Source organism: Hippopotamus amphibius, chromosome 7, assembly GCF_030028045.1.
Source record: "Hippopotamus amphibius kiboko isolate mHipAmp2 chromosome 7, mHipAmp2.hap2, whole genome shotgun sequence".
Taxonomy (NCBI): Eukaryota; Metazoa; Chordata; class Mammalia; order Artiodactyla; family Hippopotamidae; genus Hippopotamus; species Hippopotamus amphibius.
In genome coordinates, this window is record NC_080192.1 from 4,335,461 (window position 1) to 4,358,989 (window position 23,529).

The window sequence follows — 23,529 nt, forward strand, 5'->3', positions numbered from 1 at the left end:
GAGCAGCTCATTCAGATCATTCAGTTCTTAGACAATTAGGTTTTACTTTCTGAGTTTTCCTTTAAGCTAAGATAAAAATTAAAGCAACTATACTCCAATAAAAATTAAAAGAAAAGAAAAAGAAACTGAAAAAAAAAAGTAAGATAAAAATTAATTTCCCATCCTGTGCCTAATTAATGTCAGGGGACCACTGAAAATATGCTGCAGGAGAGACGTGGGAATTCTTATTACCAGTGTAGGAGAGGGATAAAATCTTTTCTTGCCCCTCTCAGGTTCTCTGGCTGGGGCCCTGTAAGTTAGACCAGCAAAAGACAGATCAACAAGAGAAAACAGGCTATTAATATGTGCATCATATGTGTACACGTGGGCACACCTAGCAATGAGTAACTCAGGGGAGACTAGAAGCTGGGCTTATATCCTAGGCTAAAATAAGGAAAAGGGCCTTGGGGCTTCTGGGTGGGGGGGGGGCAAGTGATGGGAAGGTGACCAGGAAAAGTACAGTCAGCAAGGGCCGTTCAGTCAGATTTGCTCTGCAGATTCAGGTGCCTTCTCCACTGATAAAGAGTTAAGAGTGGACAAGGATGGGTGATGCCTTAGAGGGCCAGGACAGGGAGCGGGGAGGGAGTCGCGGGAGGGAGGGGATATGGGGATATATGTATAAATACAGCTGATTCATTTTGGTGTACCTCAAAAGCCGGTACAAGAGTGTAAAGCAATTATATTCCAATAAAGAGCATAAAAAAAAAGAGTTAAGAGTGGAGAGGATGTCATCTTTCACATAAATGTAAATTTTCTTTACAAAAGGAAAACTCGCCTGCTTGTTAGAGCTTTTCCTACATCTGCTGGTTCTCAGTAGCCTCTGGCTCAAATCAACCTACATGTAAAAGAGGCCTAGTTGGGGTGGCCTTTGTCAGGTAATACAAGAATAAATAAGGCCCACGTAAATGCAGAGCAGTAACACCTTCTTAGGTGGCTACAAGGAGCATCCTTTTTAAATGCAAATCTAGACTCACTAATGACTCTTACTTTACATTTAATAGGACTTATGCCCTAAGTAAAGGAACTAACTTCTGTCTTCTCTCCATTTCAGCGTGATGACTACATGTTCAGCCGCATCTTGACCCTGGATCTTTCTCAGTATCCAGACACCGAGGGCAGAGAAAGCAGCAAGAGACAGCGAGAGTCCCGTTAGAACCTCGCGTGCCCTGAGCTGTAGGAGCAGAGTCACCGAGCGGCCAGGCTAGTCACTGTTTAGTTCTCATCCCATGTTCAAACCCAAGCGCTCTCGAGTAACAGACTTCTGGAGGAAAAGCTAGATGGCCGGTGTGCCATTTATGGAAAAGCTTGACTGTGACCAGGCAAAGATGCTGTAGCTCCAAAGAGGGGCGTGCAGTCCCCATGCCAGTAGGCAGTGGTTCCTGAGAAAGTTAGCTGCGAATGAGTTTTCAGAGAGACAAACATAGTTTTAACTTCCACTGTGAAGCAGTCAGAAAGTGTTTGAATCCTGCATCATCTCTACTTTGATCTGGCCTTGTAGGTTTAAATAATCTTTAAAGGAAACTCTTGGGTTTCTAAATATACTAGTTATAGGGTGCTGAACCTGTGTTTTATAGAAATTATTTCAGAGGAAGTGAAGTCAATGTTGAAAATACTAATAAAATATTCTAATTTCAAATGTCTACAATCTGCAATTTTAGAAACAAAAAATTGAGGTGAAATTGAATTATGTCTGCTTCTATGCAATTTAAATTTTTCTGAATATAATTTCTGTTAAGGAAACACTAAAGAACACAGGCTTTCCCAAGCAACAGCTGACTTCTCCACTTAAACAGTCGTCCTTAATTGTCTGTGGGCTCCACGGATACCGAAATCCAAGCACATGCAAGCCCTTTATATAAAGTGGTACAACACTTGCTTATAACCTATGCACATCCTTTCATATACTTTAAATCATCTCTGCAGTACTTATAATGCCTAACACAATGTAAATGCTATGTAAATAGTTGCCTGTATGTGGCAAATTCAGGTATTTCTTTTTGGCATCTTTTTTCCCCAACTTTTTTTTTTTTTTTTGGCTGCTCCATGCAGCTTGCGGGATCTTAGTCCCCCAACCAGGGATCAAACCCTTGCCCCCTGCAGTGGAATCATGGCATCTTTAACCACTGGACCGCCAGGGAAGTTTCTTTTCCTGACTATTTTCAATCCAAGTTTGGTTGAATCTATAGATGTGGAACCCATGGATACAGAGGGCCCACTGTACATTGTTAGGGGTAGGAAAAAAAGTTGCTGTTTTCAATAGTACTTCGTTTCCATTTAAAAATGGAATAAAAAAAATTCTAAGGCGCTGGTGGTCTTGTATTTAAGGCTGTTTTGAGCCCAAGTGCTGATTCATCAAGGAGTGGCCTCCTGAAGTAATGGAATTGCTTCTGAACAACATTCATTATTTCAGGTAAAATTTGCTTCCTGTCCTCCATCACCACCATCTCTACCAGAACCTGAAACAGCAAAAGCCATTATACTTCTGCTTTGTTCCTTTTTTAGTGCTGGTAATACCATCTAAATCACCTCCTTCTTCTGCCCTGAAAGACATCAACTTAACACTGAACGGTCCCTTCGGTGCCACATGAGCTCAGCGTAGACCTGATCTCTGCCTGGGCTGTTCTCTCTCGTAACTTGTAATCATGGGTTGTCTGTGACCCTTCAGAGTAGGACCACTGTTCTGCTATAATGCAGTACACCCACATTCCTGAACACCCCCATGCTGTGCAAAAGCACAGAATGAAAGCCACAGGGTGATGGGAAACATGGGGTCCAAAAAAAAAAAAAAAAAAAAAGGAACTTAATAAATGGCTGGTTTTACACACACTGAATAGTTAAGAAACACACAACTACTATAGTAAATATGGCACTTCATCTCAGAAACACTCAGAAGTTGGCTTGTGAAATGGGCAACCCACCAGGTGAAGCTCACTGCTGAGGTCAAGTAGGGGAAAGAGGCTTGTCTGAAGGAGCTGGCGGCCGGCGGAGGGCTGGGTGGAGTCTTCCCCGCAGCCCCGTGCAGCTGGCTGCAGGCTTGTGCTTTCCCCTAGAGCAGGTCCAGCAAACTTCTTTAAGGGCCAGACAGTAAGTATTTCAGGCTGTGATGAAGCAGCAAGGAGACTATTGTGTAGGTTATCTGTATAACTATTTAAAATAGAACCATTTAAAAATGTAAAAAACGATTCTAGCTTGAGGCAGCAAACAAAGCTATACTTAGTCACCCCCTGACCCAGTGTTTCTCACAGACAAAATGATAAATAAGGAAACAAATTATACTCACTGTTTCTAATATATCAATCATGTTGGAATAAATTTGCGTTTTAAAATAAGAATCACAACAGAACTGATGAGATATAGTCATTCATCACAGCAAGGAGGCCCCCGATGCTTCGGCATGGCATTCAAAGCTTGTGTTGCACCGGCTCTGCTTTACTTTCTGAGTTTCATATCCTGTTCCACATCATTTTCCATGCTTGTAGTATTGCTGTGTCTGACCAACTTTCAGATTCAGATATCTTGCCCTGATTGCACTTTGTCAATGTGTCTTTTTTTAAAAAAAGCCAACTTTATAATGTTTGCTTTTCAAAAAATTTAAACACGTTCAAGTAATCAATTTCACAACGGAGTGGCAACTCAAGGTAAAAATCCTCACTGAATACATGACACCGCACCTTGTCACAACTAAAGGAAACATGAGCAGAGTTGAAGATAAAATTTTATTTCTGACCAGAGTAACATAAAAGGTATGTTTTCCATGCTTCATAAAGAAAAAAAAGGGCTTAAGCAGCTCTCTGGCTTCGTCTCTCATTCCCTACACATCCCAACTGAAGAATGCCTCTTGTTCTTCACTTTCTCTGAACCCGCGGGGAGCTACAAAACCGGCAGCCTTGAGACAGAAACCAAGCAGGGCTGGTGCCCGGGGCACAGAGCAACGCCCCGGCACAAGCTCGCTGCCCAGCACACGTCTGCCCTGTGTGGACGTTTAAGGTGTTACAGGCCCTTGACACGTTTTGCCTACTTCACTCTGTGCAAATCCTTTAATATGGGTCGTGGGGAGAGGATTTTAAGAGAGAAGAACAGAAAGGTTGGACCTTAACCCATACAATAAAGGCCTGGAAGGCTTGGAATTTAACTAAAAGTTTAAAACTTGGTCTTGTGCTCCACTTCTAATTTCTCAGTTACCCATCATGTACCGCACCTGGACACTGACCTGTGTTTCTGAAAAGGCCCTCTGGCTCTTGGAGGCTTTACTTCTAAGCAGCAGTGAGACCCACCATTCTTTAGAAACAAAGTAACTAAAGTTACAGAACTCCAGAGAAGCCCTACAGGTCTGGTCATTCTTAAAACACCGCTGGCACTTGCGGACTCAGTGCCTAACAATGTAACAAACATACTTCTAATTTTTTTCTGCAGTAACAGATGTTTCCACATAAACATTATAAAATTGAAGTGTCTAGTGTCTTATTTTCTCTTTGGCAACTACTGTTGCTTGGACAGTCTTTACTCTCCCCCTTCTATTAGAGAAAAAACCACCTGACAAAGAGGGCGTCAAATGGGAGTCGGGGACACCAGGTACGTCCCTGCCCGCTGACTTGGTCCCTGAGGTAGTCGTCTGTCAGTCGTCACAAAGGATACCTGCCGTGTGCATGTGTCACCTCCGAGCAGTTCAACACAGCGGAACTCCCGCACCCAGCCTCCGGGGGCCGCACACCCACGTGGCTCTTTTGGGGTATTTGACGGGTCAGGACTGAGAGACCCTGTGCGGAGCTTGCTAACATTCCTCATCGTTTGGGATGGCACTGTGGTTACAGAAGGCCGGTTTTCAAGCTGCAGGTTTTACCGGTTTTAAAGATTTCAAGATCCTCCAGCGTCATCTGTTTAAACAAAAAGAAAGGAATACCAAAACATTACAGTTGACCTTAGGAAAGTATCTGCAATGGGATTTCCAGTTCAGAAACTGACTGTGGTTTTCCTTATGTGCTAAAGACTTTGACAGCACCTCCATAATGGAGAGAGTGGCCACTGTCTAAAAATGGCTTGTCTGAGTTATAAATACCATCAGGGGACAAAGTAAACTAGGACATTAGATTTGCAAAGCTCTGTGGTAATCGCCGCAACCCATGCAGGAGTGCTCCTCCCTTCTCCGTGGACTGGAGGAGGGAGCGGCCCTCATCAGTGAGGGGCAATCTCAACCCGCATGCGGCGGGTGCCTGCAGACCTGGAGAGCAGAGGGGGGGTTCAGCGGGGCTGCCTGCAGCACCGAGGAGAGGAAGCCTGGTCTCTCACCCACATGCAGAGAGAACTGTCTGGAGGGGATGCTGCTGGCGTGGGCGCTGGCGTCCAGGGATCCCCGAGGAGCTCACAGACTGGCCCGCCCACTGCTCTGGAGCAAAGTCCCCCAGGCAGCCCGCTCCGCTGCCCGACACACGCACCACCATCCGGAGGTGGGCCCTGGGGGGGCGGCGGGGGGAGGCCACACGTGTGCGGCGGCGGCAAATCCACACGACTGACGGCGAACAGTTCCCAGGCCACCTTCTGAAACACCGGGAGGCAACTGAGGAGCCCTAGACACGGGGGACACGCAGCAGGAAAGAGACCAGGGCAAGAGAATCTCTTGTCCTGGAGGGAACAACTCAAAGAACACCAGTTTTTTAATTTAGTTATAGATGTCCTTATTATGGAATTCAAAATCCAAATATTTGCTAAAAAAACTTAAAAGAGTTTTATCCAAAACACTACCAAAATGGAATTCTTCCTCTAAAGATACATGCACTGAGGTTGTACGGAACGTGAGGGGTGGAGGGAGCTCAGCTGGCCCCTCAGAGGCTCACCAGCACCGGCTCACCGCCGCCACCCCCTGACCAGCGGCAGCCGCCACCTCGCCTGCCTCCTCCTGCCGCCCGGCCCCGCTCACTCTGCAGGCAGCCACTGACCAATCTGCCAGGTTTGTTTACTAATTAAGGTTTATTATGAATTTTTGTATCCATAACAGATCATTTCAACAGGACACGTCCCTTGTGGTACAGAAGGAAAACGCAGGATCATAGCACTGCTCCAACACACCTGCTGAGGTGGTGACTTAAATGTTAAATAAGTAGCTGGTGGCATGTTAGATGCTCCAGGGCTCTCCAGAGTTCTTGGTGGATTATTACACAGGTGTTCAAGAGTGTTTTACTAAGGTTTTCTTACCTAATAAAAAAATAAATTGTTATCCAAAAACCATCTATTTTAATGTTTTCAGGAATAGAGTAGTCAGATAACCAGGGAAAGTCTCTGGTATCTCTAGAGATCTGAAAATATACCACAGTCCTAAAACAACAGATGCTATGAGAAAAACTAAATCAGAAAACAAGAGCTCTCAGAAATTAACAATAACACCGAAAATAAAAATGTCACCCAAAATTTTTTACAAAGGGGTAGAACATAATTTTGAGAATCCTCCAGAAAGTTTTTGAAGAAAATTAGGACATTACAGAAAACAAAACACAGGAGAAATCAGTCCAGGAGGTCTCAACAGAGAAGACAAGATTATTGCAGAACTGGAGGGTAAAAGAAACCGAACCAGGTATATAAAAAGGATTTCCATCTACATACATCCTCATGAAGTTTCTAAACCTCAAGGGAAAAGATCCTAAAAGCTTCCAGAAAAGAAAGCAACAGGTCCCCTACAGACCACAGAGACCTGGGTTGCACAGACCCTCTTCAACAGGAAACCTGGCCGCTTCAGACAGTGGAGCTCCAAGGGGAAGTCACGAACAAAGAATCCCACTCCAGCCCTGGGAGGGGAGGGGCTGTGGGAGCTCCCGGAGGAGGTTCTGGCAGGAGCAAGTGGGCAGGGAGAAGGCAGACCTGGGCGGGACTCCAGGGTGACATGTCCGCAGCAGCCCACAACCAACAAGTGCTCAGAGGATGACTTGGAAAATGAGGGGCGTTCTCTCATGACAGAGAGAATACGTACATTTAAAAATATTGTGAAATGTCATTTTTTTGGACAACAAGGAAAAAAGAATCTAGAAACTCCTCAAAAAAATAAAAGCAACACAAACACCACCCATAAGCAAAAATGGGTGCATAATTAATGGACTGTAAGGAAAGAAATGCACTGGACCTTAGTAAGAGCACGCCCTGCAGCCAGCACTGGACCCCGGGACACAGCGCACAGTGGGCTAGCCAGGGAAATATTTCCTGTGCTTTTAAGTAACCGCTTTTGTTTTCCAACTTCTAGAACCAACCTACAGAGAGACTGGAGGGCTTCTTTCCCCTCGGTCCATGACCACGGTGATCAACACTGACGACGTAAAGGCTGGTGGGCTTGGTTAGGACAGTGAGATGAGGGAGGGGAGGCAAGAAGGGTGGGGGCCGTGACAGCCGCATCTTCATGTTGAGAAGTCAACAGAATGTAAATAAGTGCACTAGTTAAAGAATCAGAAATCACAGACTATGGAAACCTGGAAGGAGAGGGAGGGGACGGGGGACAGTGTGAGTGAGCCAGACCCCCTTTCCTAGGGGGGCAGGGGCTATCTATTTAAATAAATAGTTTAACCAAGTGTTTACATAGTTTAAATAAATCTCATTCAGTAATAATAGAGGTAATAAAAAACACATGATTTGAGGACTTCCCCGGCAGTCCAGTGGTTAGGACTCCACACTTCACTGCAGGGGGCGCGGGTTCAATGCCTGGTCAAGAGAACTAAGATCCTGCATGCCACATGGTGGCATGGCAAAACAACAACAACAACAAAAAACCTCATGATTTAAAGTGGTTTTTAAGGTGACATAAACCAGGATAGCGGCCACCCTTGGGTGGTAAGGGAGTGACTAAAAATTGATTGGGGGGGGGGTGCGTGCAGGCTCCTGATAACGTTTCGTTTCTTGAACTGGAGGTGACGGCATGGGTGTGTTCACCTTGTGAAAACTCACTGGGCTGACCCTACAATTTGTGTACTTTTCTCTGAATGTTTCTTCAGTAACATGCTACCTTAAATACAGTTTTTAAAGCGGGTGCCTCGGGGCAGCTGGAATGACGTATGCACCATTCCTCCCAGCAAGAGGCAAAGGGCACTAGAGCAAAGCACCATGACTGAAAATACCTACAAATCAGGCCAATCGGCAAAAAAAAGAGACTATACCAGCATCTGACTGTCTGAGTTTCTTTGAAACTTCAATTCCGTTTTCTTCTAACTTCCTCTTTGCACAGTCCTGGCATGCATTACCTAAAAGATGAAAACTTTTATTAAAAAGCTTATCTAAGAATGGCCATCATCAGAAAGAACATAAATGACAAATGCTGGTGAGGATGTGGAGAAAGAGAACCTCGTGCACTGCTGGTGGGAATGTTAAGTGGTGCAGCCACTGTGGAAAACAGTGTGGAGGCTTCTCAAAAAACTAAAAATAGAGCTACCATATGACCCAGCCATCCCACTCCTGGGCATATATCCGAAAAAACAAAAACTATAATTGGAAAAGATACATGCACCCCAGTGTAGATAGCAGCATTATTTCAATGGTCAAGATATGTAAATAAGTGTCCATCAACAGATGAATGGATAATAACGTGGTGTGTGTCCACACACACACACACACACACACACACACACACACACACACACAGAGTGGAATACTATTCAGCCATAAAAAAGAATGGGATTTTGCCATCTGCAGCAACATGGCTGGACTTGGAGGGCATTATGCGAAGTGAAATGTCAGCCAAATACTATACTATATCAATTACACGCGGAATCTAAAAAATATAACAAACTAGTAATATAACAAAAAAGCAGACTCACAGATATAGAGAACAAACCAGTGGTTACCAGTGGGGAGAGGGGAGGGGGGAGGGGCAATATGGGAGTAGAGGATTAAGAGAGATAAACTAAATATTAGGTATAAAATAAGCTATAAGCATATATTGTACAGCACAGGGAATATAGCCAGTATTTTATAATAACTCTAAATGAAGTATAACTTTTAAAAAATTGTGAATCACTATATTGTACACCTATAACTTATATAATATTGTATAGCAACTATACTTCAATTAAAAAATTTTTTTTAATTTAAAAACCACTTATCTATTCTAGAATCCACCCTCCAAGGACCAGTTTGTAAATATGATTTTACTGAAGCACTGACCAACTAATCCCTACCGTATGCTACAGATGTCTATCAAGTTAATGCTTTTTTTTAAAAAGGAATGGATGGTTCTGGGAGTTGGAGAAAGCAACTAAAATAAATGTGTCCTTTCACATAAAAATAAGGTACTGAATAGAAAGGCAAAGCTGAGCGCACTGTTTTATGATTCCTAAACCACAGCCGGGCCAGCGCCACTAAGTTTCTATCTGTGGCTCCACTGAGATGGGCAGGGAAACCGGGCCCGCAAGGCCCCGCTCCACTGACCAGAGCCCCTTCTCACCCAACTGGCTGACCAGCGAGGAGAAACCTGGCGCCCAGTTCACCCCGGCGCGGATGCCGGGAGCCTCTGAGCTCAGCCGTACTGGTCAGTTCATAAATTGGCGGGGTTGAGTGCACATTTCCAACAAGTAGCAGATAGGAAAATTTACACCACACTGAGAACCTCTGCGATAAAATCTCCGAAGGGGATGGGTCAAAAATTCACTACATTTTAGACCAAATGGTAACAAACAAAGAGACTCTTGTTCTAATTGCCCTGGACTCCTGCTTCTAGGACAAGGAACGATCCCCGGCGCCCAGACGGCCCATGTCTGACGGAGCTGTGCTTCCCGGCTGAAAGGACTGTCGTGAAGGCGCTGTTATTTATCATCTCTAGTGGGGCTGTCTTGACACGACACAGGCTAAGTATTTAATGTGAGAAACACGTCTATGATTTTATAAGTAAGGGCAGGAAGACAGTGGAACGTGTAAGCAAAAAACAGGCTGATATAAATCGAGACGTGCTTTACCCAACAACGTGGTGCTGTCCACTCGATCGGCATCTGGAGGAGAAAGGAGAACAGTCAGCAGAACCCAGGCTTCACAGCTCCTCCTCCTCAGGCTGGCGGTGGAGACGGAGGCCAGGCCGGCTCTGATGCGGGCGGGAGCCCTGCCCAGCCTGAAGCCTGCTCTCCGCGCTAGGACAGGGGGCCTCCCCTCCTAGGGCCTCCGTGAGGACTGAGCCACGATGCTGTGAAGCCCGGGGCAGCCCAGGCACCAGGAGTGGCCACCATCACCACTGCTGCGGCAGACCCGCCACCCTCTCCCGCAGAAGTACCTCAAGAACATACGTACAAATGGCCCTAAGCCACAGTCAGAGATTACAAGTCCAAACAGCCTTCAGTTCCCGGCAGCTTGTCAAATCCACTCAGCTGCCAGGGTCTGGAAAAGGGGGCCTGGGTGGGAACAGGAAGCCCCCACCACACTCGGCACATGTGGGAGCCCCAGGTGAGGCCCTGTGGATGCAGGGGAGGTGGGGGGGCGGGGACTGTGGAGGGGATGGAGGAGGGACCCGTGCGGGGACACCCTGAATGCACGCTCCACCCTGCGGTCAGTCCAGGGCCCAGGCCCAGCTTCAGAACATCTGGGCACTAACGGGACGACCGAGTCACCTCTCTGAGCCTGTCTCATCAGCTCTAAAATCACCTACTTAGTAGCAATGGATACTGTGACTAAAAGTGAAATAAGGTCAAGAATACAAAATTCACAGCAAGTGTCAGCTCCCTGCTCTTTCTCTTAGTAAAAAACTGACTACCTCCCTAAAGACACTCTTATCGGTCCACCTTGCTAACTACTAGCAATCCTGAAAAGGACTAGTTTAGCAAGAAGCTAAGCTGCTGGACGATCTGTGCATTTATTTCGCATTCTCTAGCCTTCAAGTTCATGGCTGGTCACAAGCGGGCAGCTTTGTGGTTAACCCAATTCCACCGCGTGGGTGACTGTGTCTGGGTTTCCTGTTACAACGACACGACAGCCAACACAGACCTCTCAGAGTTTGCCGTCACCCATGTTTTATGAAACCAAACTCAAAGCCATGAACTGCGCTGTGGCCAGAGGACCAGTTTAAGAAGCGCTCACTTATCCCATCCTGGTCACTCCCGGCAGAGGATCAATTCCCCCGAGGAGGGCCAAGAAGAATCACTTAAAAGGTGTGCTGCTCTGAGCAGAACTGAGAAAAGATGTTATTTGAAATAAGAAAGAAAAGTCTTCATAAAATCATTTTGTGCTGCTGCAGTTTTAACTTTTAAAATGTAGTGACAGGACCACGGTGCAAGGCAGCCGCGTTTTTCAGGTCGTCAGTGCCACAGCTGACGAAGCTGCCGGGCAGTTCTTTCTCGGTTAAGGAGTCCGAAGCAGGACACGTCATCTGAAGCAGGAACAGATATGTGCAACTATGTGCGCAGCTTTAACTATAAAGTGCTATTTGCAGACTATCACTGTCATACCAATAACCCCAATCTTCTCATGTACACAGAGATACTAAAAAAAAAAAAAAAAACTAGAAGACTGCTGAATCTACTGGTATGTAAAATTTCCTCTCAATTTTATTTTATGGTATGTAATTTATATCTACAGAAAAGGAAAAAGAATGGAAGAATCCTATCAGTTTTGTATTTTGAAAAGTGGAAAAAGAAATCCCCTACCTGGACTTCGCTGTTTGCAGATCTGAGCGGCGAGGTCTTGCACATACCCCGGAAAATAGTCAAAACAGTCCCCGTAGGACACGACCTTAATTCCGTGCAGCAGCATGTCTGCCTGGTGCTTAAAGAAATGGTCTTCGTTCTCCTTGAGCACGACCATGTAGTGCTCCAGGTCCACCTTGTCCGGCACCGAATAAAGGAAGAGGGCCTGGAATATCTGGTCACGAAGGGTCTCTCCGCAGCCCACAAACAGGAAAGATTTGGTGCGGTACAAGTTCTGGAAAACTTCCTGTGAAGGAAACAACGCGGAGACTGGGGTGCGCATCTGAGAGGGAGAGAGATCTTCTGACAGAAAGCTAGAGATTTGTGACTTTAAATTGCTGCTACCTAACCGGGCTTTCCCAAGAGCCACGGAAGAACAAAGTTGGAAAGGCAGAAAGAAACGAAGGGAGCCTCTTTCTCTCCAAGCCAGGTAACCGGCCCAGGCTCCAAATCAAGGTCCCCAAATCCATGCAGATGTGCTACTGTCCACCCCACCCCACCCACCATCTCCACCCACCGTCTCATCAGTACAGTCACTCAATTCAAATCTTCTAGAATTGTATACAATTTTACATGATTAAAACATAAAATAAGGACATGAAATTTTCTTTCAGCTCTGAGCTGTGCATATGTAACGCCCTGGAATTAACCTCTGTCTTAATGAATCACAGATGGGAACTCTGCAGAGACAGGCCTGGCGTCAGGAGAATAGGGTTTTGGGGAGTGAGGGCAGGAGAGCTGAGGAGGGGACCAGTGACAAGGACCCAAGGGGCCATTCAGGCCTGCAGCAGAGTCACCAATGCAGACAGCCTGGCACCTCGGGGAGGAGCTCAGCATCGGCAAGGGGCTGCCTCCCCCCACCCACGGCAGCACTGGGGCATGTGATGCCCGTCACACACTCACAGCCTCTGTGCCCTGGGCTTGGCGGCAGGGGGGGTGGTCTGACTCTGAATCAGGGACTCCCCTGGTGGTGCAGGGCATAAGACTCCGCGCTCCCAGTGCAGGGGGCCTGGGTTTGATTCCTGGTCAGGGAACGAGATCCCCCATGCATGCCACAACTAAGGAGCCCGCCTGCCACAACTAACACCCAATGCAATGAAATAAGTATTTTTTAAAAAGGCTACAAAAAAACCCAACGAGAAAACCCAAACAACAGCAAATCAGTGAAGACCTCTGTGGTTTCTAAGTGCCATAATAAATGAGTTTATAAAAAGCTAGCAGGCAGACTTCCCTGGTGGTGCAGTGGTTAAGGATCCGCCTGCCAATGCAGGAGACACGGGTTCGATCCCTGGTCTGGGAAGATCCCACGTGCTGCAGAGCAACTAAGCCCGTGTGCCACAACTACTGAGCCCACCTGTGGCAAACACTGAAGCCCCTGCGCCTAAAGCCTGAGCTCCGCAACAAGAGAAGCCACCACAATGAAATAAATAAATAAATAAATGCTAGCAGGTAGTTTCTCCAAGCTTCATTTTGTCTAGGATGTTGAAAAGGACTGACAGAGAATGAAATCTTTAACTAGGTTTTGAAAGCTGGAAGAGAGTGCTAAATAGAGCAAGGGAAGGAGACGCCTGAATGAACACAGAAAGACCAGCACAGAGAAGAGGCCAGAGACGAGCACTCCAGACGGCAGGGCCGAGTCCCGCTGAAGAAACGTGACTGTATCCCGAGCAAGGGGGTCACCGAGCGCTCACTGAGCACCTGTAAGGGTGCCAGAGCCGGTGCCGGGCCCTGGAGACACAGCCGTGCGTGGCTCGCCCCACCCCCGGCAGCGGCTGACTGAGGGACAGGAGGCCTCGCGGCCACCGCACAGTCCCAGGGGAACCTCCCGTGCCTAGCCAGGGTGGCGTACCATGACTTCTGGGTCCTGAGTGACATCTTTATATCCCGATGGGTCCAACACCATCCCGCAGGGGTCTGTGTACAGGCCGTGAATGTGAAGAACTCCGTACTTGATGTGTCCCCTCGCCCACTGAAGGACCTAGCAGAGAGCAGGCAGACAGAGGAAGAACACCGGTATTTAAAACAGATATGAGAGGAAAACATCTACAGCCATTCATGGTCTCTCAAACCTACCTTGGAAACAGTGAGAGATGCTTCAGTTTATAATCACACCTTTATCCTAAGAGAAACCCAGCTGCCAGTGCTAGCTACTCCGTCCTGCCACATCATGAAGAATTTCTTCAGAGACTGAGCCAGGTGAGTAGTAACAGAAAATACCTTTAACGTCTGAGATTATGGCTAAGTGCTGAGTCTGATGACTTTAGGGAGACACTGAAGGCTTTCACGTCTAAGCCACACGTCATATTTTCATTACTGCTAGGTATACGTTGTTTTTACAACCAGAAAAATACATATACAGAAAAAATAATTTATTAAACAGCTCTAAGTTGGCTTCATTTCAAGATACAAAGGTCCTTAAAAGAAGCACATCACATATATTCCTTTTATCTTCATGCCAGGGGCTTCCGCGTCAGCGGGCGGACGGACAACCCCAGACAAACGGACTAATTAACCCTGCAGCCTGACCCGCATGAGCAGGTGCAGGAGCCAGCACTTCTGTGCCCTGCCCTGTGCAGCTTATTTCCAGAGGCGCTTGGTGGACAGCGGTGAGCAGCCCCACAGGCAGGGCCACACCACAAAGACATGGGAGCAGGTGTCCTGTTGCGTGTCACTCGGGGCCTGGGCCCGTGGTCCCATCATGCTTCCTTGGCCAAGCTCCGGGAGACAGGCCGCCAAAGGGCCGCCCCCACGCTTCCCCGGGTCCCAGGTGAGACACCATTGCGACGGGCCTCCGTGTCCCTGCGTGCGGGGCGGGGCTGGGGCTGGGACTCCCCCTCACAGGGAAGCAGGAACAGGCAGCAGCGGCAGGAACCATATAAACCCACAGGCACACACAGAGGACACACACACAGCGCACAAGAAATACAACCAACACAATCAAATTACAGTCAAGCTTAGCAATAAAAGCAATAAAGCGTTAAATGTGCACATATCCAATGAGAGAAGTGCATTTTGTTAGCTTTTTTTAGCAACGCCATGTGCTGGCGAGATATGGGAGATGGCTCTCCTCTCACAGCTGCGAGAGTGTAGACTGGTCATCTTTCTGGAGAATATGTGGGTCATTTATGCTGTTTGTCTTTAAAATAGTCATACCCTTTGACGGACATTTTTCTAGGAACTTATCAGAAGTGTGAGAATTTTCACTGCAGCATTGCTTACGACTGTGAAAACACTCTGAGAATAACAACTACAACCTAGCCTCACGATGCAATCACACTTACAGACATGCTTCTAAAGACAGCTCAATGACGGCAACCGCTCACACTATAATACTACAGGAAAAAAATCTGCATAAAAACTTTACATATTGCAATCCCAATTTGCTAATAGATAAATAAATAACCAAATCAACCAAAATCCACAGCAACAGGACTAGGTGATCTTGCTTTCCCTAATGCCGCCTTTACAACCCCATCTCCTAAATGACAGAGCCCCTGTGGGTCTGCAGGACAGAGGCAAACCAGACGCCAGCGCAGGCGGACGAGGGGTGGGGAGGAACGGGAGCAGCGCCCTGTCCCAGGCCCCTGCGGCTCATCCACCACGGAGAGGAGCCTCCGCCTTTCCTGTGACTGACACCCGGCTTTCCTGTGACTGACACCCGGCTGGGGGCGACGGCTGCCGCCACACCCACAGCGGCGCCTCTCCCTCTCCGCCCCCCGCCGCAGCCCGCACCTTGGTCTTGTCCTTCAAGTCCAGAGACTCCATGGGCCTGCTCTGCTGCCGCCCGAAGATCTCCAGCAGGGTGTCGTAGTTGGTGGTCAGCACCATGGTGCCGCGCTCCATCAGGCTGAGGATGGACTGCAGCACCAGGGGGTTCTGGATGTGCTGCCCCAGGTTGTCGAACACCTCCATCAGGCAGTCCTGGAAGAAGTTGGGCTTGGTGTCGCCCGTGCGCTATGGAGAGGTGGACCGGAGTTACAAGACAGCATCTCTCAACCACGACTGAGCACCCAGGCAAGCAACAGTATTCTAGGCACTAGGGATACAGCAGTTTTTTAAAAAAAAAAAAAGAAAATTGCTGATCTCGTAGAGCTTATTAAAACTCTGGAGGAGGGAGACAGGTAATGTGCAACTATGTGAGCAAAACATCCAAAGTGATGAACACGACGGGAAGAAAGCAAAGCAGAGAAAGGGGGCTGGAACTGTGGGGGCAGAGGTGGACGGGTCAAAGGGCACCAGGAGGGCCTCTGATAAAGGACTCTGAGCAGAGAGCGGAGGAAGGGAGGCAGCTCTGGACAGGGTGCACCCAGCAGAGGCAAGAGCCAGTGCGAAGGCACCCAGGTAACAGCACAGGCGGCCACGGAGAGGAGTGAGGCCACGTGTCACAGGGGAGGCCAGACAGGTGACCAGGAACCAGATCACGTGGGGCCCTGAAGACCGCAGTGAAGACTGGGCTCTCCCTCTGCGGGAGCCACAAAGGCACTGGTCTCCTCCTTGTTGGTCTAGGGAACTGGGTGAAAGAGCGTAGGATGCTGCCGAGAGATTCAGCAGGCTCAGGAGATACTATCTGGGGATCTGGCCCCAGATGTAGCAACAAAGGCCACTGGTGGCCTCGACCAGAGCTGCTTTGCTTTGAAGGGGATGAGAGCAGTGGGGGTCGCTGCGAGGAGGATGCTTCGTGCACTCCCGGTCTGAGCGCCCCTCCGCCAGCCTCACCCTGGGGCCGGCAGGACGGGCCGTAGAGCCTGACCCGTGCTCCCGCCCCTGCCGACCCCAGCCTCAGCCTCCCCATCGCCGTGGGCCTGGGAGTGTCCCCAGCATCCCCCTACACCCTCCCAGGTCGTCACTCACCCACGGCTCGGGGCTCCCCCTTCTGAGACCCTCCCGTCCCTCCCCACCTCCGGAGACCCCTCCACGGTTCCCGCGGGCCTGCCACCCGTGAGCCCCACAGCGTCACGGCCATTTGTGAATGTTCACCTCCTTCTCCCCTGAAAACCAGCTCCCCCGTCCCTGGCACCTCACACTCCTGACCAGTGAGGACGTGCGGGTGGCACCCCGCTCACTGCCAAGTCTCTCCAGCTGCACGTGTCACGGCTCATAGGGGGCGCACACCCACACGGATGACCCCTTCTGTATCACGGCCTCTGAATTCCTCCAGCCCCTCCTCCAGCGACCTCGTCCCCTCTCTGCCATCCACACCCTGAACGTCATCATGACCCACAGTGGGACCCTTTCCAGAACCCCGGGCCCAGCCTCTTCCTCCACATGCCCAGCTCTTAGCACCCCGGCTCCCAGGAGACTGCACCCCACCAGGACCCCCGGCCTTGACCCATGGCCTCTCACTCCCCCGCCAGCCTCACTTCTCCCATCAGCAGCCGAGATTCCATAACCTATCACCACAATCACTCCTGAGATATGCTTTCAACTTCCCTGCCCACCCCCCACCCCCGCCTTAGCCAGAATCACATGGCAAAACCCCAAACCTGGTAAAACCAACTCTCCACTTACTCCATACCTGTTCCCAACCAGCTGAACACAGGAAAACACAACCATTCTGACTGGCCTCACTTTAAATACACAAAAGCAAAGAGAAGAATAAGATAAAGCTCCAAATATTCATCTCCTTGATTAAACTAGCATCAACCTAGCTGGCCTGTCTTCCAATGAGAAGAGGCCTCATCCGAGGGGCCCTTCTCTGGTCCAGACTCTGCCCCTCCCCCTCCCAACAGGGCTCAGCAACTTCATCTAGAAAGGGCCCCAGAGCAAACTATTTTAGGCTTTGCGGGTCACCATCTCTGCTGCCAGGACTCAACTCTGCCCTGAAGCGTGAAAGCAGCCCTAGACGTTAGACGATGCAGATCTGGATGCAGAGAAACAAGCAGCAGGCGCCCCGCCCCAGGACGCTAGTTCCCCTTGTTAACACAACACACACACCTGGCGTCGGCACCCAGCGAACAACACTTCCCAGACTCTGGTAAAACTCTGGCCAACGCCGTGAAAACACCATGACGTGCATGTCAAGCCCTGTGAGGGCCAAAGCGCGGCCCCCCTCCCCTTCCCACTGCATTTACGGCAGGAGTTGGGACAGCTACCCTTGAGCACGCGGTGGGGGCTGCACGTGGGGACGGCAGAGCCACACGAGCAGCCCGGGTGCCCACGCTGCCAAGCCCCTGAGCCCCCCGGGCTGCCCACCCAGATGCTCACACGAGAAGTGCGAAGGCGAGCACGGAGCACAGGCAAGGCGCGCGCTCTCGGGTGTCCTTTCCCAGCAGCCGGGGCTCTGCGTGCTAGTTTTCACGCGCTCTCCTCTGTGACTCCTCCAACATCTCCCCGCCCCACACAGACGACAGCTGTGCTTCTTCCATAAACTCAGGAGAAGAGACCCGCCTCGGGCCCGGCACACTGCCTAGCTCCCTGCACGTCCTGGACGCCGATGACCTGGCCGTGACCTGTGTGAACTGAGCGCCAGGGCACCCACCCCGCTGGCTCCAGGGCATCACTCAGCCAGCGGCCCCGGCGACACCAACTGCTCCTCCTCTGCTAGATCCTCTCCACCTGCAGACAAACAAGCTCCATCTCCCCACATCTTACAATGTTTGGGAAGCACGTGTCATGTGAAGGGGTGCGGCTGGCCTGCCGAGACCAAAAGCAGACCTGGATGCCCCACTCCATCGCTACACGAGGAGGAGACCACCAGGCTGGTGCCCAGAGCAGCACGGCAACCTGCCTGAGACAGGCTCGCTGTCCAGGCTGCGTCTGACATGGACTGTCAGGAGCCCCACTGTGCCCGGCGCCACCGCCCCCCCAGACGATACTCTGATGCACTGAAAGATTCCTGGCTCGTCGGCCCAGCTCGGGGAGAAACGAGCACGATGCCGGCGGGGAGACATGTACACGCTGGACCCACAGACTCACCAACCTGGCCCAGAGCCAAGCTGCCTGCAGTGAGACCTGACGCACTTGTGTGAGAAGACTTACAGGGGACATCTTCCGGATCAGGTCATGGGCGACGACCAGCAGGTCCCCGTCCTTGGTCACCTTCCTGCGGAACTCGGCCACGTCCCCGGGGTGCAGCACCTCCAGCTGCTCCGCGGCCTCGATGACGGCCTCGATGCAGCTCCTCCACGAGCACAGGGCGGGGATCCCGGGGGCCACTGCGGCGCTGACGCCCGTCCCGATGACCAGGAGCAGCTCCTGGGGCTGTTTCCGGATGAGGCTTTTCAAAAACTTTCTACTTGAAAACAAGGGAGGGAGAGAATGAAAGCCAACACAGAAGTATGGCAACCACGAAGACGACAACGCGGCTTGGGAGCGTCTGCGAGGTGTCAGGTCAAACACAGCCCATACTGGACACACACACGGCGTCCCCCAGTTACACTGACTGTAAGGCAGAGCCTGTGTACTGTTCTGTTTGTGTACTAATAGCACATGTCCCAGCCTCACTCCCTGAGGGACCAGGGGACAGTACTGTCTTAGTCATCTCGAGGCCCCCATGGTGTGGAGCACACGTTTCAGTGATATACATTTGTGAACAAAAAAAATCTCAGCAACTTAAATTCCTTTAAAACAGCAAAGACCTTGTAACTACAAACTATGATGATAAACAATCCCTGATTACAGGGGCAGGAAAGAAAATTCCTGGCAAAATGCTGGGCCTCCACAACCCATGCCCCGGCAAGCACCTCCTTCTGCGTCACTTTACAGAAGCGTAACCTGCCCACTTCTAGTCAGAGGTGTGTCTCCTGCGAAGCGTGGCACCCCCGCCTGAGATGCGACCCTCTGATCACCTGCTGCTTGGTGTGGAGGCCAGGGGACAGTTGCTTCCTTGGGCAGAAAGAGAACTGCCTCCTGGAGCGTTTCTTACGTTGAAGCTAAGGGTAGTTACCCGGCCCCTGAGATGCCCTCCTGGCCCGGTGTTCTCACTTCACTTTCGCCCTCGCAGGGACTAAATAACACCTAAGGAGACTCGTGATGGAGGCTATACACCCGTCTGAGGGCGCAGCCGACTTCGTTTACCTTGATTTTTGTTCACTTCTGTTTGTTGTCTTTTCCACTGAATCCATCTGGGAGTCCTGAAGAGACTCAGAAGCAGTTGGTCAGAAGCGACTTCTACTCCCAGACAAAAGTTCTTTTTTTAGTGCCCTGGAAGAGAGATGAGGCTGGAATTAAAATCAAAGGCCCTGGAGCTTCCTTTAAATTAGAATAACTTAAAAGCATCATATACAAAAACATACATCCTAAATGGTTCCTAAGCCCCCATGCCTAATTCTGTGACTTTTCAGGCCAAGCAACATCTCAGACCCAGGTTCTCCAAAGCTCCACGCTGGAGGGATGCCAGGAAACCAGCATGAGGGAGCACAGCCGGGCCGTGGCTCAGCACTGCACGTCCTCACTGCCCCTCCACAACTCTGTTCCACAACCGCTTCCAGGTGACATGAACACAAACCACTTAGCAGGGAAGGGAGAGAACGCGACGGCACAACAAAGTAAGCCACACACGGGTCTCCCGGACTATCCGCGCTCTCGAGGGTCCTGAGCGGTGCACTGGCACAGACCAGGACACACCCAGTGAGCCTTCGGAGACGCCAGGCCTCCCCCGGCCATACTGAGATCCAGGCCAAAGGAATAATCAAAGTAAAAGGTCAATTCTTAGTTTACATAAAACGCAACTCAAACCAGCTAGATCTCTATTGCCAAACTATCTCCACATTTTATCATTTTTCCAGAATCATATCCCCCACCAATTCTATACCTAACATTTACTGTAAAGAAGGAAATACACAGAAAAATAAAGATTAAAAAGCCCATAATCCTATTATCTACAAGCAATGACTGTTAGCATTTGTACAGTTCCCTCTGGACTTTTTACTTAAAAAACTTTACATCATTTGAGACCATAGGTCATATCCTACTTGTTCATGCATCTTAATAAAAACACTTCCCAGGGACTTCCTAGGTGGCACAGTGGTAAAGAATCCGCCTGCCAATGAAGGGGACATGAGTTTGAGCCCTGTTCTGGGAAGATTCCACATGCCGCGGAGAAACTAAGCCCGTGCGCCACAACTAGTGAGCCTGTGCTCTAGAGCCCGTGAGCCACAACTATTGAAGCCCATGCACCTAGAGCCCGTGCTCCACAACAAGAGAAGCCACTATAATGAGGAGCCCGCACAACACAATGAAGAGTAGCCCCTGTTTGCTGCAACTAGAGAAAGCCCGTGTGCAGCAATGAAGACCCAACGCAGCCAAAAAAATAAATTTATAAAACAAAACAAAAATATTTCCCTTATGGTATTCAAAAACGATTCCTAAACAGGAGTGTACTAGCAACATACATGGAATTCTATACTGATACGCCCTCGTGCGCTTTATCTGCCTCCCAATGCAGGACGTTACTGTAACTCTGATGACCATGTTTGTGCAGGAAATTTTTATCTATTTCGAAATTATTTATTTAGGAGAGCTTTCTGACAAGCAGGATTGCTGAGTTAAAGAATATGAACTCTGTAAAATATCTCAGCACATACCGCTGAAGTGCTTTGCACAAAAGTGGTCCGCAGAGTATCTGTGCCTGCTTAGCAGAGCCTCACCAGCACTAATTGAAAACCACCTTTTCAAATGTGTAATCTTTTTTTCCCCTCAAATGGAATTAGGTCACCAAAAATAATTCTCCAGGGTAAGGAAACAAGGCTTAATCAGTCTATGAGCATCTTTATAGATTTTAAAGCTAAAAGGGATTGTAAGACCATCCCCTGGAAATGTATACAGAACTCTGTGTAGGTGCCTGTGCACACTCCCCCCACTACCCAGGGCCCCCATCACACTCCCAAAGGTGCCTGTGACCTCTCCCTGGACGTCACGACACCAGCCTGCAGGCGAGGCAAGCCCTGCCCCCAGGTGCCTGCCCCCTGCCCGAGGCCGGTGCTCGGCCCTAACTCTTCCCGCTGTGGAGTCCCTATCCGAGTCATCAAAGGTCAGCTGGTTTCGTTTTTGTTTTTATCTACTAGATATTTTCTTAAGGAAAGGAAGAAATACTGAGGTTTTCCATTCTATTACATAATCCTGAGTATAAGCAACCTTGGGTCCCAGCCTGGAGATTTCAACGCCATCCTCAGTCTCAACAGCTATAAAACAGGAAATCTTGCTAACTGACGGAGTTTTGAAAGCCTAAGAACCTCTCACAGGAAGGGTGCTCTGGAGTCACAGCTCTGGTAGTCGCAGACTTCCTTTCTCAACCTGCCACGGCAGGACGGAACTCAGAGTCCTTCCTATTCAATCCTACGTGAGAAGTTAATACGAGATGCTTAGCGGCTGACTAATCCAACTGCCCCCTACTCCTGCGCCCCCAGATAATCTACATCACTTGAACACAGTTACTCCTTCTCACCTGAGACGGTATCTTTTACCTCATCCTGCTCTACACAACATTTTAGAATATTTTTTAACCGTCACTGGTCAACCACTGACTTAAGAAATCACATGCCCCAAGCTGTCACCATGGTGAAGAACTTTAAAAATCTCTGCCTAGATCTTTCAATTTTTGTTCAGCTGCTTTTGACGATCCGTATACGTATGATCATAGATACAAGTTGAAACCTAAATACTGCACTTACACACCTGCAAAAAGTATAAACAAATTAAACTTCTGTGGGCTGGACTTAACTCCAAAATTAAGTGATTTCAAAGTTTTCCAGAAGAACAAGTTATCACTACAAGTACTAAACACTTACATAATAGGTAAGAGCTTGCACTCCTGGGGGTGGTTTGGTGGTGAAAGTGCTCAAACCCCATTCTCCTCCCAAGCGTGAGGAAGGCCTAGAGCGGCTCCGCAGCGCCCCGACCAGAACCGCACAGGCTCCCAACTCAACAGGCAGACGAGCCTCCAGACTTTGATACTGACGGGTTCCTTTAAAGATCAAGGTAGCCAACACAGGAAGTAGCCAATTACAGTAAATCTCAACACAAGAACTATGTAAGGATGAACCGCATAGCTGCCCATATTTAGACATTTACAGTTCATTATAACACTACATGTTTACAGACATTACCTCATTTCCTGTTCTTTCAGCAGCAGAATTCACAGAGCCAAATCTCACAATGACTTAGAAAGTACCCCAAATCTCTCCTTGTTTTTCAACCAAGGACCAAGCAGATTTCCGAAGCACTTAGTACCCGATCCTGGAAGTCTGTGTAGGTCAGCAAGCCTCTGGCGTTCTGCTCCCGTTCCCAACACCGCTGTTCTAAGCCAATCAGATTCCAGACAGCAGGAACAAAAGCCTTCAGAGATCTTTGAGAAGCTGCATCTTTTGGTTTCCTTGGTGATTGTGTCGTCACCACGGTTTGCAGGCCCAAAGCCAAGTCATCATAGCAACCCATTTTTTTTTTGCAAGGAACTATCAGCATTTTCTGAAAGCAGAATCAGGCCCAAACACAGATTTGTATAAGCAGTTCCTATCCTTCTTATCTAAAGCCATAAATAAAAGTCTGAATAGGATATTCTCAGCTTAAAATTTGAGATCATGAGTATTTTATGAACTAATCTCTGAGTAGACAGAGACTGCCTTATCCTTTGAATCCCTAGTGTCCAGCACTAAATAAATGTTCATCAAATTGAGTCTAATGCAAAACAGAATAGACTACAAACACCAAATGTGTCATTTACAGCAGCAAAGCCCTGCTCCCCAACTCCACTGTGCTAGATTGTCAATGATGTCCCCCTCCGTCATGCCTCCTGGTCCCCTGGCCCTTGTGTCATCCGTCCCTCACTCACTGACGCTGGGCTTGGTCATATAATTTCTTTGGGCAATGGGATGTCAGCAAACAAGCAAGCAGTTGATAAGCACGTTGACACTGAGCCTGC

General features: G+C 49.0%; 2 protein-coding genes across 9 annotated transcripts in view; one reads left to right on the forward strand and one right to left on the reverse strand.

Moving 5' to 3' along the window:
- Nucleotides 1–1,354, forward strand: part of SMC1B (structural maintenance of chromosomes 1B) — an 81,336-nt gene extending 79,982 nt beyond the window's left edge. For both annotated transcript variants that reach the window (XM_057741945.1, XM_057741947.1), the window contains one exon: nt 1,091–1,354. In XM_057741945.1, coding sequence (XP_057597928.1) covers nt 1,091–1,192 — 102 coding nt within the window. In that variant the 3' untranslated portion in view covers nt 1,193–1,354. The remainder of the gene's footprint in view (nt 1–1,090) is intronic.
- The window catches only part of FAM118A (family with sequence similarity 118 member A), a 41,258-nt gene that overhangs the window by 9,971 nt on the left and 7,758 nt on the right, over nt 1–23,529 (reverse strand). For 2 of the 7 annotated variants that reach the window (XR_009054722.1, XR_009054720.1), the window contains exons 2-11: nt 19,689–19,814; nt 18,651–18,906; nt 15,405–15,626; nt 13,522–13,650; nt 11,634–11,919; nt 9,960–9,992; nt 8,169–8,252; nt 4,675–4,913; nt 3,320–3,720; nt 2,958–3,137 (exon numbers count right to left, since the gene is read on the reverse strand). Coding sequence is in view for 4 of the 7 variants with exons in the window: in XM_057741965.1 (XP_057597948.1) it covers nt 4,894–4,913; nt 8,169–8,252; nt 9,960–9,992; nt 11,634–11,919; nt 13,522–13,650; nt 15,405–15,626; nt 18,651–18,906; nt 19,689–19,735 (1,077 nt within the window). In the remaining 3 variants the exon portion in view is untranslated. Of the gene's footprint in view, nt 1–2,957; nt 3,184–3,319; nt 3,721–3,741; nt 4,914–8,168; nt 8,253–9,959; nt 9,993–11,633; nt 11,920–13,521; nt 13,651–15,404; nt 15,627–18,650; nt 18,907–19,688; nt 19,815–23,529 lie in introns of those variants that run through there. The other 5 variants (XM_057741968.1, XM_057741969.1, XM_057741965.1 and 2 more) reach the window with 3 other exon arrangements.